We start from the raw sequence: 15,106 nt of genomic DNA, 5'->3' as shown, positions 1-15,106 counted from the left end.
TACCATCGAGTGCAGCCCGGAAAACGCCGATTCCCCGCTCCGAGTGTGGGACAAAAAGCGACCAAGCACTCAAGGCTAGAGTGTCCTCCTCTGGGACTCGGCTCAGACACACTTCACTTCCGAGTCTCGTCGCGACCAATCACAGTTAGTCTGAAAGGCGGGAGGAATGGGAGGGTGAGGGGAGGAGATCGGCCATTTTTAATAAGGGCGGAAGTGACTCTACGGCTTCCGGCCGAAACCGAGCCAAGTGGGCTCGGAGTAGAATAACAGCTTCGGCTTGTTGGACTATTGAGATCGACCGCAGGTTTACCTACTGCGCCTGTGCGTTTTCTTTTCCGTTTCCGTTTTCTTAAGCGGTCAGCCGAGAGTTGCTAAGCAGTAGCGGCTGGGTTACTGTCGGTTACCGCTGGCGTAGGAGTAGCTGGCGTCCTACCTTGTTTGGAGAAGGGGTCAGGGTTGCGGACAGTCCTGAAGTGGAAGAGAGGGAAGTGACTTGTACGAATAAAGTAAGTATCGTTTTCCGTAGCAGTTGTGGGCCAGGAGTAGCCCAACCACGGGCTTCGTTAAATATATGTATGTTTATTTATCTTGACTATTTTGGAAAAAGAAACGCTCTCTCCTGTCTGTTCACTCGCAGAGGTGACCACTGATGGTATTTGGGGGTATTTTTTTCCAGTTTTTATATGCAAACGTATACATTTGTATTATAGTTAGGTTTTTGTACAGCAGTGGAATCACACTTTGTATACTGTTTTATAACTTTATCATGAGAACCTTTCAGTATCTGAAATACTCATTTATAACACAATATTTTGGCCGTGTAATAATATGTTGCAGGACTGTCCTGTCGTTTGTTTTTCCAGTCCCCTGTTTTGGGCCATTTAGGTTGTTTCCAGTTTTTCACCACTAAGAATATGATAATATCTTTTCTACATAAATATTTGTAGACGTGTCGAATTAATTCTCGGAAATGGAATTGTTGCTCAGATGGTTTTCTTCCTAGAAAAGTTTTGCTTCCCTGCCTTCCAGCGGGGACAATGAAATGCGTGTCCGTTCACACCCTTGCATTATTGTTTCGCTTTACCAATTTAATGCCTTTGTCAAATAATCTTCTAATTTGCTTTTCTTTGTTTACCAGTAAAGCTTAACTTTCCAAAGGTACAAGCTTTGTCCGTTTGTACCTCTTCTTTTGTGAAGTCTCTGTTGGTATTCTTTGCTATGAACATATTCTTAGGTGTGGCATCAGTTTTCCTCTCTTCCAACAATTATCCAGGCCCCTCACCCCCGTGGACAGCTTTCCCCTCCCCTCACTTCCTCTTTATCAGTAACATACTGAAGGTGCTATTTGAATTCCCTCTCCCACTGCCCCTGCTTGTGTTCCATCTCTTGCTATGTCTCTCTCTGTCAAATAAATAGTCTTCTAAAAATTTTTTTTATTTTTTTCCTAACTTAATATAGCCGAAGGAACACTGCATTAGAAATTTGGTGGCTTGGATTCTAGTCCTTGTTGTAGCTAGAACCAAAACGGTAGGCAAACAAGTCTGTAAAATGAGGGGATTGGATTAGATCCCTTCTATCTCAGTATTTTATGACTTATTTTTTGTGTGTAGTTGTCACACACACCCTTAAGTGATCTGTTTGCCAAGTGGTGAGGTGCATCTAGTAAGGTATGCACCAAGAATCTTTTAAGCCAGGACTCATGATAATACTCCGTAAGTAAAAGACTTTAAAAAGTATGGTACGGGGCGCCTGGGTGGCTGAGTCAGTTGGGTGTGTGCCTTCGGCTCAGGTATCAAGCCCCTCATCAGGCTCCCTGCTCAGCAGGGGAGTCTGCTTCTCCCTCTCACTTTGCCCCTCCCCCTTGCTCATGCTCTGTCTCACTCTATCTCAAAGAAATAAATAAAATCTTTTTAAAAAAATAAAATAAAACATATGGTCCATGCATGAAATAGTATGTCGCTGTGACTGTGTGTGTTAGGGATATGGAAAGATCTTCGCATGTTAGGTAAAACACCGCAAGGTGCAGAAGAGTGGGTAAAATATGTGTGCTGGACATCTGTCATTTGCCTCTCCAGCTCCACTCTTCCTCCTTCTCTAGACTGCTCTGGGACCAGGAGACTGGGCTGCCTTCTGCATCTCCCCTGCCGTCTGGTTCCAGTTTGAGTCAGCCTGTGGGTGCATTAGCAGATCAGAGGGAGGGAGAAGAGTGGCTGCATCCCTTTACTGCAGGCTGACTCCTTATACAAGGGCCTTTTGCACCCCCACAGTCCCCACCACGCACTTCTGCCAACTGCTCCCTCCCATGGCCCCTTCAGGCCTAGGGATAGGAACAGCACCCTGCTCTTACTAGCTGAAGTACAGCACTGTACCCTGTTGTCTTCATATAATCTCTTCAAATTTGAGAATGTCATCTTTTTCCTGCTGGCACACTGGCAGATAGAATAGGCTATCTTTGGGGCAAAAGAGGGAAACATAGGAATGCATATTGTATTTTCCTGTAAATGCATAACAAAACTGGAAGATACATGAGAAGCTAATGAAAGTAGCTACGTGGTGTGTGGGGAGAAATAGGCTAGTGCAAACGGGGCCAGTTGAGGGCAGACAGGGAGGGAGATTTTTCACAGTGTACATTTCTATATTGTTTGTTTTTAAGCTGGTGGACTTGCCACCAGTTTGTGCCTTATAGTGTTTTCCTTTTACTTTGATACTTTGTTGTATGAAACCATTTTTTCCTCTGGGAATAAAATGTATGTATATTACCTACTCCAAAAATTAAGTTGTTTTTTTTTTTTAATTAGGAGGCATGCACTTACGCTGTCTTTAAATATTGCAACTATATTTCAGAACTGACAGTGAGGATTACTGTTTGGATTATTTCAAGATGAGCTTCCTATTGCCCAAGCTAACTAGCAAAAAAGAAGTAGACCAAGCAATAAAAAGTACTGCAGAGAAGGTGTTGGTCCTCCGGTTTGGGAGAGATGAGGATCCTGTCTGTCTGCAGCTAGATGATATAGTAAGTGAATTTTTTAAATAAATGGTTTTTATTAAAAATCTGTATATTCTCTCTTCAATATCTACAGAGTGCTTGGAAGGGAGCGGTCAGGCCCAGAGACACAGCTTTTCATTTGTTGGCACACTTTCACCAGGAGCTGGTCGTGTACCTGCCCTGAGCTGGGCCCCCAAGTCTCTGATTGTTCTGAATCTGTCCTAGATGTCCTTGCCCACCAGCAGCCATCCAAGTTCAGTTTCACCAGCAAAGCCGTGGAGGACCAGAAACACTACTAACAAGAATCTGAACATTATTTTACTTGGTGCTCACAACAGTGGGACAATTAACTATTCCCATGGGGGGAGATGAATGCCAGCCAGGGAGATCGGGTGACTGCCCACAGGACAAAACCACTAACCTGCAGAGCTGGGGTTTGAACTTCATTTTCTCTGCCTGCAGATAAGCTTTTCTAGTGTGTTGCCTCCACTGTGTGCCTGATGATAATCTCTGATTTCATAACACATCTTCATACTCTGATGAGTAGGGAGGGGAGTATGAGACAGAATGGGTTTATTCCTGTCTCTTTTTATTATGGAGAGAGACTTACCCCAGTACTGAGACCTCTTCCCAGCATCTCTATTGCTGCTACCCATGATGTGGATCCTGTATAAGAATCTTTATTACTGTGATTAAAAATGAGCGTGTGATATGTTAACCTGAGGGGGGAAAGGGCCAGAGGATTATACCCTCAGCCATAGAGGAGAGGGAATATCATGGAGCCAGGCTGCCCGAGTTCAATTCCTAGCTGTATTGTTTACTAGCTGTGTGACTGGAGGCAAATTACCTCAGTTTCTTCATCTAAGAAATGGAGACTATAATAACCTCATAGGAATGTTGTAAGGAGTAAATGAGTTAACAAGTGTAAAGCGCTAAGGACACTTAGCACATAATAACTGCCATGCAAGTCTTCACTATTTTTATTATAATTATCATTCATGGGGGAATTGGAAGGAAAGAGATTTGGGGGAATTTCAGTGCACAGTACATACTTCTGAGTTGTTTTTGTTTAAGTGAACATGGATTTTATAAATCCACAAAAAGTTTATAAAAACTTTACTACCAAAACCAGATTTTTTTTTTAAATGCATTTTTAAAAAATGTATTCACACAGTTTTCCCAGGGACCTCTCACAAGTCTACCAACAGAGACTCAGACTCTGAATGATAAGGTTATACTGTGTCTAATGTGGAACTCAGGAGAGATTCTCGCCCCAGGAGTATCTTTCAAACAGAATATCCCAGTAAAAAGTTTCACAGAAGAAACCTTAGCTGCCTCTCGTATTGTGACCTACCTGTCACTCTCTATTTGCAGCTTTCTAAGACCTATTCTGGCCTGAGTAAAATGGCTGCCATATATCTGGTAGATGTGGACCGAACTCCCGTTTACACGCACTATTTTGACATCAGTTATATTCCATCTACTGTGTTTTTCTTCAATGGGCAGCATATGAAAGTGGATTACGGGTAAGTTCGATTGACTTGACGTAACTATGGCAGTGGGAGTTTGTTTTCCCCGAGTAATTGCGGTAAGTCGCCTACCTGCCTGTGCCGGTGGCCTTGTGAGCCTAATGTTGCTGCTCTTTGCTCAGCTGATGCTCTCATTTGTTACGTGAAACTTGGCTGCAAAAAAGAGAGGGTTTCCAGCGCAATTGGCAGATTTTAACCTCCTACTGAAGTAGGAAAGATTTGTACAATTTGGGAAGCACTGACCATCCTTCAGTGTAGAAAATACAGAACAGCTTTTTTAAAAGTTTCCCAGGAATTTCATTTAAAACAAAATATGTCAGTGTACTTAAACTTCTGGGACTGGTTGGCTGCTTTTGAAAAGAAGTGTTCCAGCAAACTAAGACATGCTTCTCTCTGGCCGACTGTCCTCTCTTCTGCCACTCAGAAGGTTTTTTTTTTGTTTTTTTTCTTTAATTTTTTTATTATGTTAATCACCATACGTTACATCACTAGTTTTTGATGTAGTGTGCCATGATTCATTGATTGTGCATAACACCCGGTGCTCCACGCAGAACGTGCCCTCTTTAATACCCATCACCAGGCTAACCCATCCTTCCACCCCCCTCCCCTCTAGAACCCTCAGTTTGTTTTTCAGAGTCCATCGTCTCTCATGGTTCGTCTCCCCCTCCGACTTACTCCCCTTCATTCTTCCCCTCCTGCTCTCTTCTTTTTCTTTTTTCTTAACATATAACTCAGAAGGTTTTGAAGACATTCTTCAACCAACTCTGTCAAGAATAAGCGCTGTGAAATCTTTAACACCCTCCACGGCATCCAGTCAGCATCCTAATACTTAACATGTATTTTCCGTGTGCCCGTAGTTCTTACCATTTCTTGCTGTGGGTGAGGTGTCTGCTTGTTTAGATCTCTGTACCTGTTCTGTCATTATCTTTCTGAAAATGCGTTAAATATTACCTGTTTTAAGTATTTTAAAGCTATTTATTCACCTAGGATACAGTTGATGTGAGTATTATTTTGGTGCAATCTTTTTCAAGGGTGATTTATGACACTATTTACCATTTTAAAAGTCTGTAAAATTTGGGGGGCACCTGGGTGGCTCAGTCAGTTGAGCATCCAGCTCTTGATTTCGGCCCAGTTGCTGCTCTCAGCATCGTGGGACTGAGCCCTGTGTCAGACTCCAGGCTCAGCACAGAGTCTGCTTGAGACCCTTTCCCTCCCACCTCCTCCCCATCCACCCCCCGCTTGTGCACTCTCTCTCTCTCAAAAGAAAAAAAAGTAAAATTTTTAACCCTGCAATAGCATTTCCAGGAATTTCTCTGAAGGAAAAATAATCGTGAAAGTGGGCAAAATTGGCTGCCTGAATATTCATCCCACCATTATTTAGAAAGCAAAATACATAGAAAGAACGTAGATGTCCAGAGAGGGATACTAGATATCAATTTCGTGTAACGTTGTGGATGCAAGTTTAATGACTTTGAAAGAAACAGGTTATATGTGGGTTGGAAAAGCACATTACAAAATAGTTTGCATGATATAATTGCCATGATTTTGAAAAAAATGCATCTACATATACACACGCGTGCGCGCAGATTGGAAGGACATGCGCCGACATGCAGCCTCTGGCCTCACTGGTAATTTTGTTTTTCTAAAAAGTTTCTACAATTAACATACTTGAAGTTTGAAATAGTAAAAAAATAAAAAACAGAGATTTCATACCCACCACTCAAAAGTGTAAGTGAGGGCAACTCAGAGACGATGACCAGTCGTCTTTACACAGTGTAGCCAACAGCAGCAGCAGCAGACCATGCCCATGCCAGCGTCCAGGCAATTCTACTGGATACAGAGCTAAGAAGTGATGAAAATAGATTTTGAAGCGGAGGCTCTTCGCATGATAGGGCTCACATGCCACCCCAGTGGCCGACGGCACTGGCTTTAGTCCTATATCAGATGGGCCCAGTAATTGCAACCAGAGAAATCAATGTCAGGCTTCATGTCTTAAGTCTCCCCGATGAGAAGAAAGTTACAGAGCTGCGATTCATTTTGTTGTTCCTGAAGGTCTGCAGCGAGTAATCGCCCAAAGTTCTGAGCAAGGTTGTTTTTCTTCTGTGCTCTCTAGGTCTCCAGATCACACTAAGTTTGTGGGAAGTTTCAAAACTAAGCAGGACTTCATAGATCTGATTGAAGTAATTTATCGAGGAGCGATGAGGGGAAAACTTATTGTCCAAAGTCCTATTGATCCCAAGAATATTCCCAAATATGACCTCCTCTATCAAGACATTTAGCACATTTACTACTGAAAGTTGAAGACAAAGGCACATCTTGAAGCAGTACCTGAATCCAGCTATGCTGTCTTCCTGGAGTCCTTCAGAAAGGTGCTCAGCGTCCCAGCAGAGAAGAGGTCTGACTTGGACAGAAAATACCCCGCCCCCAAGTAGAAGGCCACGCTGGTACCATGATTAGCAGGGATGGGTGCTGAAATGTCTACTCCCTGCAAACCTCAGAGCAGTCAAGACAACCGTGGTCCATTTTCCCAGTGTGATTTTATAAATCTATATTGTGCTTCTCCTTATTCCTTAAGATGGTACAGAATCCTTCTAAACGTTGCCTAGTACAGTTTAACTATGTATACTTGATACACAAGTAAAATAGAAAATCCATTCCCACAAGAACAGAAATACTTCTTTTGTACCCTAGATGTACACACACGCTCCCCCTCGCCCATTCCTCCGCGCACATATTTATCACGTGCTCTCCCATCTCCAGTCCCGTTATCCTTGTTTCTCTTGGATAAATGATTCTCTACTGAGAGTGGGCAAATTTGTTTTATTTTGGAAACTTTCTGGCTTAGACTTTTAAAACAGTATCCCAGGGGGCGCCTGGGTGGCTCAGTCGGTTAAGCGTCTGCCTTCAGCTCAGGTCATGGTCCCAGGGTCCTGGGATCGAGCCCCGCATTGGGCTCCCTGCTCGGTGGGAAGCCTGCTTCTCCCTCTCCCACTCCCCCTGCTTGTGTTCCTGCTCTCACTATCTCTCTGTCTCTGTCAAATAAATAAAATCGTTAAAGAAATAAAACAGTATCTCGGTTTGCTCATTTTACTAGTTTTTATGTTATGAGATAGCCCAAGAAATGAGACCTTGAACCTTTACCATCCAGCACCCAATTTGAGCTAAACAAAAAATTAACTACCTGTAGTCAGTAGGAGCAGGTTTCTCCCAGAAGTCAGAGTTCTGCCTCTCTCTGAGGCAGAGAATTTCACTCCAAGCACTCAGGACTGGAAAGAGTTGTCAGAATCATTAGAAAGAAATAACGTCTTCATGGTATTTGCCTGTTTTAATAACCTTATGAAGAATTCTCGCTCTTGCGGCATCCCCGGCATAACCTGCCTCCACTTGGGCAAGTCGCTGCTTCTCTCAAAACGTCTGGATCCTGACTTAACAGAACAAGGAGGAGATACGGAGCCGGAGGGCCGTGGGCCGGGCAGCATCGACCTGCTTGACAGCTCGTGGCCAGCAGAAGTCCAGTTCTGTGCAGGCCAGCACTGTTGCTGCGGGTGTGTCACCCCTTTACCAGCTCCGTCCTTCCCGAGCCTCGTCTGTAGGAAGAGGTCACCACTGATAGGGCACAGGAGGAAGGCTGCCGGGGGCTTTTGTGTCCTTAGCTGATGAAAGGAGAGAGCCGCCATCGCCTCTGCGTTCTCTCCCCGTCTTCCTGCTCTGGTCATCCTGATCCATGGGACAGCAGCAGCCATCCTACGACCACAAGGACCAGCCCTGGGATGAAAAGTGAACGTGTGGAGAAGAGCAATAAAAAGACCCTGGGTCCCTGATGATGTTTTGAGCCTCTGCATGAACTCTAGACCTGCCTCCCTCCGGACCCCTGTGAAAGAACAAAACATCTTCCTTGCCTCTCACTGTTCGTTGGACTTTCTGTCAGAGCCTGAGTCACACAGTGTTGACGTGGGGTAAGTGCGCAGATACCAGCAAAAACTCAGAACTTGCATTCATAAAATTCCCCTGTCTCCTCTCCTCCCAAGGTCTTCAGGGAATGTTTCTCTGAAGTCCCGATTTGTGTTCTTGTTCCTCCCTTAGTTGCTTTCCATTCCACAAGTCTCGATGAGTTCATACTGGATGCCCTGCCCTGCGCCCGATGCTCCATAAATACAGATGACTCCTGAACTGGAAGAGGCTTCTCACAGGAGACAAGGCCTGCACCTCCAGCGGCGGGCAGGAGGTGCTTGTGTGGAAGAGGGGAGGCATTTCCCGGGAGAGGGCGCCGGGAGGAAGAAGGCCCGATGCTGGAGGCAGCAGAACGGGTGCAGAGAGCTACATGAGTTCAGGGTCACTGAAACCTGAGGGCTAGCCCAGGAGGGCAGGAGGTGCTGCTGGGGAGGAAGCCAGAGAAGATAAGTGGATTGAGAAAATGCCAAAGGCTTCTCCTTACTATTTTCCTCCTGAACAGTGGCCAGAAGCCACTTAATGCAAGCAGATAATTCTTCAAGAAAAGAGTGGCTTTTTTTCTTCAAGAAAACCTAGTACTGAAGACAGTACCAGAAGAAAAAGGCATTAACTGTATTCTGAGAGGCATTCTGTTTATGTGTGTGTAGCAAATTTCCGTTTCTGGCTCTTCTCTCTTTCACAGGTTTTAGAATAGAGGTGTAAGATCTCCACTGGTCCACTAGCTCTAAGGGATTGAAAAGTATTGATGGATCTGGAGCATGTGTTTGAGGACAGCTCCACAGTGCAGGGCAGGCCCTGGTGTGAGAACACTGACATCAGGGGGCATTTTACACCAGTGAGAAGGAGAGGCCCTATCTTCATGTGACAAGAGGTGTCTTGATGAAAGGTCAGTGTACTGAAGGCTTAACTAGCCAGAAAGAGTGGAAGAAGTTAGAAGAGCCTCCTGCTTGCAAGGGTTTTGGAACTATTCTTCTGGGAGACCCTTAATAGCAAGACCGTATCTTTGTGAAAGGGAAAACTCAGGTGGCTTGCATTTGGCTCCTGGTAAAGGATAGGTTTCTTCCATCTGGGGAAAGCCTACCCTATTGAGGAAGAGACCTGTAACTCTTTACCAAGTTCCAGAATGTTGGGAGGGACGTTAGAGATGATCCGGTTCGAGCCGCTCCGGAAGGAAAGCGGGGACTGAAGGCTTGTGGCTGACGGACGGCCACGCTGTGATCTGGACCCAGCAAGTCCTAACTGCTGCCTTTCCCATCTTTGTTTTCTGAAGTGCCGCTGTGTGGGAGCACAAGTAGTAAGATTCTGCCTGGGGCAGAACCCCCGTCTTCATCCCACACTGAGCTGGCCTCTTCCTCATCAGCCCACACGCTCCCCTCACGCACTGCCCAGAAGCAGGAGGGTGCGGGGCAGAGAGCCAAGGTTCCTATTCAGCCTGGCCTGGGTGTGCGGTGAATTCAGCCACCCTGCTTACCCGCTGTGTGGCCTTAAGCAAATCACTTGCCTTCTCCAAGTCTGTTTCCTTGTCTCTGAAACAAGGGTAACCGTGACCTTTCTGAGGGTCTTTCACTGAGGGTGACCCCAGCACGGGACAGTTCTGTGTCACCTTAGGGGTTTCTAGTTGGCCTGGGCTGGTTTCTGCCACACTCCCGGTATATACCACTGTACCACTTAGCTGTTGCCATACCATAAATGAGAGAATAAAAACAGCACAGAAATGACTCAAAAGAAAGCTCTTTATTGGCTCAGCACCGCTTCACACTGTGTTTTCTCCCCTCCACTCCCATCCTCTTTCCCCTCTTCCAGAGTGAGTTCTGGCCCTCGGGCGAGGGCTGCCAGCTGGCCGGCATTAGTTGCCCGCCATGGTTTCCTGAACCCAGGCCAGAACGGAGGGCACCTTCACGTAGACGCCGTACTCGGCCACAGTACAGCTCTTGTCAAAGCTCAGGATTCCGGCCGCGTACCACGTGTCCTCGTCCTGGTCGTGAACAGCAAAGGCGCTGCCAGCATCACCGTAGCAGGTGTCTTCCTGAAACTTGGACAAGCCAGCGCAGAAGGTGTGCTCGTTCAGTATGGGCTGCACCCCCACGGGGCTCTTGGGTGACTTCTTTTCGGGCACTGTGCTGCCTTCATAGTGCTGTACACAGTTGTTTTGATCAGCCACCGGCAGCATGACATACTTGAGTAGCTCAGTGTAATTAAAGTTGGAATTCCGCCCCCAGCCAGACACATAGCCCATACGCCCCACTTCTGCATAATCTTTGGAAGGTAGACAGATGGGCATTACCCTCTCATCAATGGGCACCTTCTGCTTGAGTTTGATGAGCCCGATATCGACATTGGAGTAGTTAGGGTGGAGAACCACCTTTTCAATCTCCACAAGCTGATTTTTCCCCACATAGAGTGTTAAAGTAGGGGCAATGTCCTTTGCTTTCGCATCATCTGTGTGGCCCAGGAAGAGATTTTTAGCTGTGGTCAACAGCCATTGTTCGTTGATCAGGGTGGCCCCTGAGGTGAGATTATGGTGGGAGACCATCTTGGCCTGCCAGGGAAAGCTGCCTTTGGCGTCCACCGATCCACCCATGATGCGCTGCACCTGATCCACTGGGTTCTTGGGCTTCCCACATACTGTCAAGGAGAGCAAGAAAGTCATGAGCAGGAATGTGAATCTCCTGGTGTGGGAAAGGGGGGGACAGCGGTGGTGGTTGCTGCTGTCTAAACTGTTGTGTTAATTTCTGCACAGCTAGAAATATTGACATGCCTTGCCTTTACCACCTGCTCCTCTCATTTCCATTGTTTATGGTTTAAAATGGTTCTTTTTTATAAAGTTGTGTACATCACTAAGACACAGTTCTAGTTCCTGCTTTTCTAACTCACACATACACACACACACACACACACACACACACACAAAGTATTGCTGAGATTTTCAAACCCTGGCTAATGAACTGTATGTATATTTAAATCATTTATCACAAAAAGCCACATCCACAACTCCCTGAAATTAATTTGAGGATGAGAAGCTATAATAATTCGTCCTCTGAATAAAGAGTGATCTGTTGCATCATTGGCCAGAACTCAGATTTTAGATATTGCAGTTAATACAAGGCAGGTTAGTAGTTCTGCACTGCTGTTAGCAGAAGAGGGCAGGCAAAATCCTCTGGTCCCAGGAGGGGCACGGAAAGAGCAACATCTCTTCCTAATAACAAGAAACAGAAGTCCTAATCCCTCTCCAGCCTGCGTCACACCTCCGTGGATTTGGTTTTGTTCTGCCCTCCCACAACTCCTTCCTGGAGCTTGCTTTACACTTGATCCTGGGCTCCCTGGACAGCCTGTGTGTATATATAGGGGCTCCTGACCCTAGAGGGCAGTGTAGACCGTGGATTCAGCCAATATCCTGAAGGTCCAAAAGAGCAAGATCCTTAGTGAACTTTACTGGGAGTGTCCTCACCTAAAAGTTCACTTATCAGCCTGACCCTTTGTGGCTCTCCCTCGTCCCCTGTCTTGGCTCTCATATGCTCAGAGAAAACCAGTTGGGAAGGATATGCCCCTGGGACATTTCGATCTAGATGCCTGCCCATGCAGGGGACTCTCAACACCTCTGCTTGGTCTGCTTCCCAACACCCCTGGCTTCCTACCTGCTTCACATTCAGGCAGCTTCTCTCCAGTGAACTTGTTTGTCCAGTGCTTCTCATTGTTCAAGGTGTACACTCCTGAAACAAAAGGAAAGAAATGAGTCAGAAGAGAAATTGAGTCTGGACCTAGCATGAGGAGGGAAGGTGTTTAAAGAGGCTTAAAGAAAGAGGAAAGGAGGAGGAAGGGAGGAGCATTGCGCTGGAAGCCAGGTGCTGGGGTGCCGGGGAAGCCCCTCAGGACAAATGTGGGGTGGCGGCGACACAGTACAGTATAGGAATTGAGATTCATATTCTGACTGTCCCTCTTAGGGGCCACCTGAACCTGAGCAAGTTACTCAACCTCTCTTGTGCCTCCACTTCCTCATCAGCACAATGAGAATAATAACAGGATTATTATTATATAATATATTTATTATATAATCTTCAGGGGTGTGTCGTGAGAACTCAGTGAGCAAATACCTGTGAAGCACTTAGCGCAGGGAGCACAATACTAGGTCAGGGCCACCTGTCGTCATCACTGGTGCCACCCTTGGTTCTTTTACCACATCTCTTTTGGGTTGAATAGGCTACGTGGCATTGCCTTCCCTTAATAAAGGGGCAAACTTGAGGCTAAGATAATTTGCCCAAAAGGCCACAGTTACTGGTGACAAAACCCTTATTAGAATCTACCTCTTCTGGTTCCAAGGAGAACATGTCAGCTTTCTGGCCCATCACCCCTGGCCCCGGTCATCATGGAAAGACGGGGGGCGGGGCAGGGGGGCTGTGCAGGGACACTTGTCCAGGTCTTACCGTCTCCGGTGCGCAGTCTGTAGAAGGGCTTACACTGGTAGCGAATCAAGTGCTCCACATAGGCATTTTCAATCTCTGGGGGCTTTGGGACACTGACCTCTGCAAAGAAAAATCACAGGAGGAGGAGGTTGATACTCTGATCCCAGAGACCCGTGAAAAGTCCGTTGAGAAGAAGCTGCTATGCACATCAGCCACCCTCCACCTCAAATGGAAGCCAAAGGGAAGGACATCCCCCCTCTATCCTGGCTGGCTCCCCAGTGTGCTTCACTGGACTGGAACACCAGATATTAGGACGAGAAGGAGGAACTGGCTCTACCCAAAGAGAGGGCGCAGATCTGATAGGGTCAAAAGGAGGCACAGCAGTGCTGGGACGTGAAGCTCCTACCCAAACCCAGACACCTACCTGCATGATCTGGGGCCTCACTGCCAGTGTCCGCTGCGAAAAGCTGCCCGCAAAGCAAGAGGGCAATGACAGCTCCCAGGGCTCTGCAGAGAGAAGACAAGGGCTGCACAACCGGTCTTCCTGCCTCACACGCGCGCATGCGCACCCACACCCCTCCTGTCAGACCGCCAGAGAAGAGGCTACGTGGAAGTGCTGACGCCAAGAAGGGGCCTGCCACCACCATCCACATACCCACTCGGTGCGGCAGCTTCCCAGGACACCCGGGTTCCCGCGTGCTCTGCGCCGCGCGGAATTCTACGTGGGCTTCCGAGAGGAACCACCGAGATAGAAAGGCACATAGATCTGTGGGCCTCGGTTTCTGGCACCGTTTGGGAAACGTTAAATTACCAACAATATGAGAGCTCCCCTTCAAAAAGCCTCCCTCAGGCACCCCTAAGGTCCTGGGCTACAGGGTGCTGCTAATAAAATGTGGATGACCTGAAGATGGAAAACAGGGGTTTCCTAGGCTATTCTCTCTACTTTTTAAATTTTTCCATGATAAGATGTCTTAAGTATACAGAATTTAAAACACTTGTACGTTGTTTTCCTACTATTTTTTTTATTTGTCTTCAGGACACCCCAAAATGCCAAAAAAGGTTCCTGGGCAGATAACCGGCTTCCTGAAAGCCTGACTGTGGACTCGGGCCTCAGTGGCCAGGCCCACTCACCACTTCCCCGTCTTGCTGACCGAGACCAGCTCTACAGAGCTTGCCTGGCTATGCCAAGTTTGTAGTCTTGAGATTTCAACATTTCAAAAAACTTTTTTTTGTTACTTTGATAAAATCTCAGTGCCTTCATTGGGTCATTTACATATGTTACTATTGGTCCTATACATTTTTGAAAAATGAAAACATCTGCTAATGAACATATTTAAAATGCCAGAAAGCCTACCATGGGAGCCACTGGCAGGCATCCCCCACAAAAATGAAAACTGTAACCCCGAGGAAAGAGCCATCCTGTAGAGTAAGTCACGTTCTCACGGAGGCAGAAAAACAGAAGATTTAACACCCGAAACCTCTTAATTCGCTATGATTTAACTCATCTGCCCTACCGCTTTGGGTTTGTTTTGCATCTCTCCTTTGGCTTCTCCCATAACTGGGCTGTCCCAGGGGTAAAGGATGTACACAGGGAAGGATGAAGTATGCCAGGGAAAGGGGGAGAAGCAGCAGAGCTGCGGACTCACCTCATCTTTGGTTTGTCCTGCCTCTGGAAGAGCAGTACTGTGGGGGCCTCCTCCTGATGCTTTTATGTGCCCAGTATCTCACTCCACCCCCTCCTCAATTTTGTAATTCCTGTGTCTACACAACTTTGACCTTGTTAATAAGGTCATCGCATTTTCCAGTAACAGAGCCACAAACAATATCCCTGTTAAGAGTTGAGCTCTTGCTTCACATTTGAGTTTCCCCCAGTGTTTCTCTACAAACCCCAGAGAAGCCTGGCCACACTGTGACCCCATGTGGCTGCCAAAAGGCTTCCCGAAATCAGCCACTGTGTGCAGGACTCGGGGAGGAAGTGTCAGTCTGTGTCTCTTTGTTTTGGAGCTTTATCCGCGCTGAAAAAGCCCTTCTGTGTGTTGTTTTAAACCCACTATAGACGCTGCTGCAACCTGGCTGAGACAGGGCTCTAAAGAAAGCATTTCCTTTTCACAGTCATTTTCCCCACCCAGTGTTGACATCTCCCTATTGCTTAAAAGTTCTCCAACCTGAAATCAGTAAAATGTATTTATTGTGTCTTCTTTGATAGCTCTTGGCAAGAAATCACACAAAATGGTTAAAGC

At 46.5% G+C, this 15,106-nt stretch overlaps 2 protein-coding genes across 3 annotated transcripts; one reads left to right on the top strand and one right to left on the bottom strand.

Annotated features, from left to right (window-relative positions):
• Positions 1-234: 234 nt before the first annotated feature.
• On the top strand, positions 235-7,499 carry TXNL4B (thioredoxin like 4B). Its single transcript, XM_027618875.1, has 4 exons — positions 235-506; positions 2,845-3,013; positions 4,361-4,512; positions 6,629-7,499. The coding sequence occupies exons 2-4, from the start codon at positions 2,882-2,884 to the stop codon at positions 6,792-6,794; spliced, it is 450 nt and encodes a 149-aa protein (XP_027474676.1). The 5' UTR covers positions 235-506; positions 2,845-2,881; the 3' UTR covers positions 6,795-7,499.
• A 2,682-nt stretch (positions 7,500-10,181) lies between these two features.
• LOC113935937 (haptoglobin) lies at positions 10,182-14,721 on the bottom strand. Of its 2 annotated transcripts, XM_027618603.1 has the most exons (6): positions 14,221-14,257; positions 13,522-13,648; positions 13,291-13,373; positions 12,888-12,986; positions 12,102-12,176; positions 10,182-11,091 (listed from the first exon to the last, which is right to left on the bottom strand). In XM_027618603.1, exons 1-6 carry the CDS (start codon positions 14,240-14,242, stop codon positions 10,313-10,315), a joined length of 1,185 nt encoding a protein of 394 aa, XP_027474404.1. In that variant the 5' UTR covers positions 14,243-14,257; the 3' UTR covers positions 10,182-10,312. The 2 variants fall into 2 exon arrangements, with proteins under 2 accessions (XP_027474404.1, XP_027474405.1); XM_027618604.1 differs by lacking the exons at positions 13,522-13,648; positions 14,221-14,257 and adding an exon at positions 14,513-14,721.
• Between the last annotated feature and the right edge of the window lie 385 nt (positions 14,722-15,106).

Source organism: Zalophus californianus, chromosome 17 (assembly GCF_009762305.2).
Source record: "Zalophus californianus isolate mZalCal1 chromosome 17, mZalCal1.pri.v2, whole genome shotgun sequence".
Classification (NCBI taxonomy): Eukaryota; Metazoa; Chordata; class Mammalia; order Carnivora; family Otariidae; genus Zalophus; species Zalophus californianus.
The sequence above is the reverse complement of the archived record's forward strand: the minus strand, read 5'-3'. Positions and strand labels throughout refer to the sequence as shown.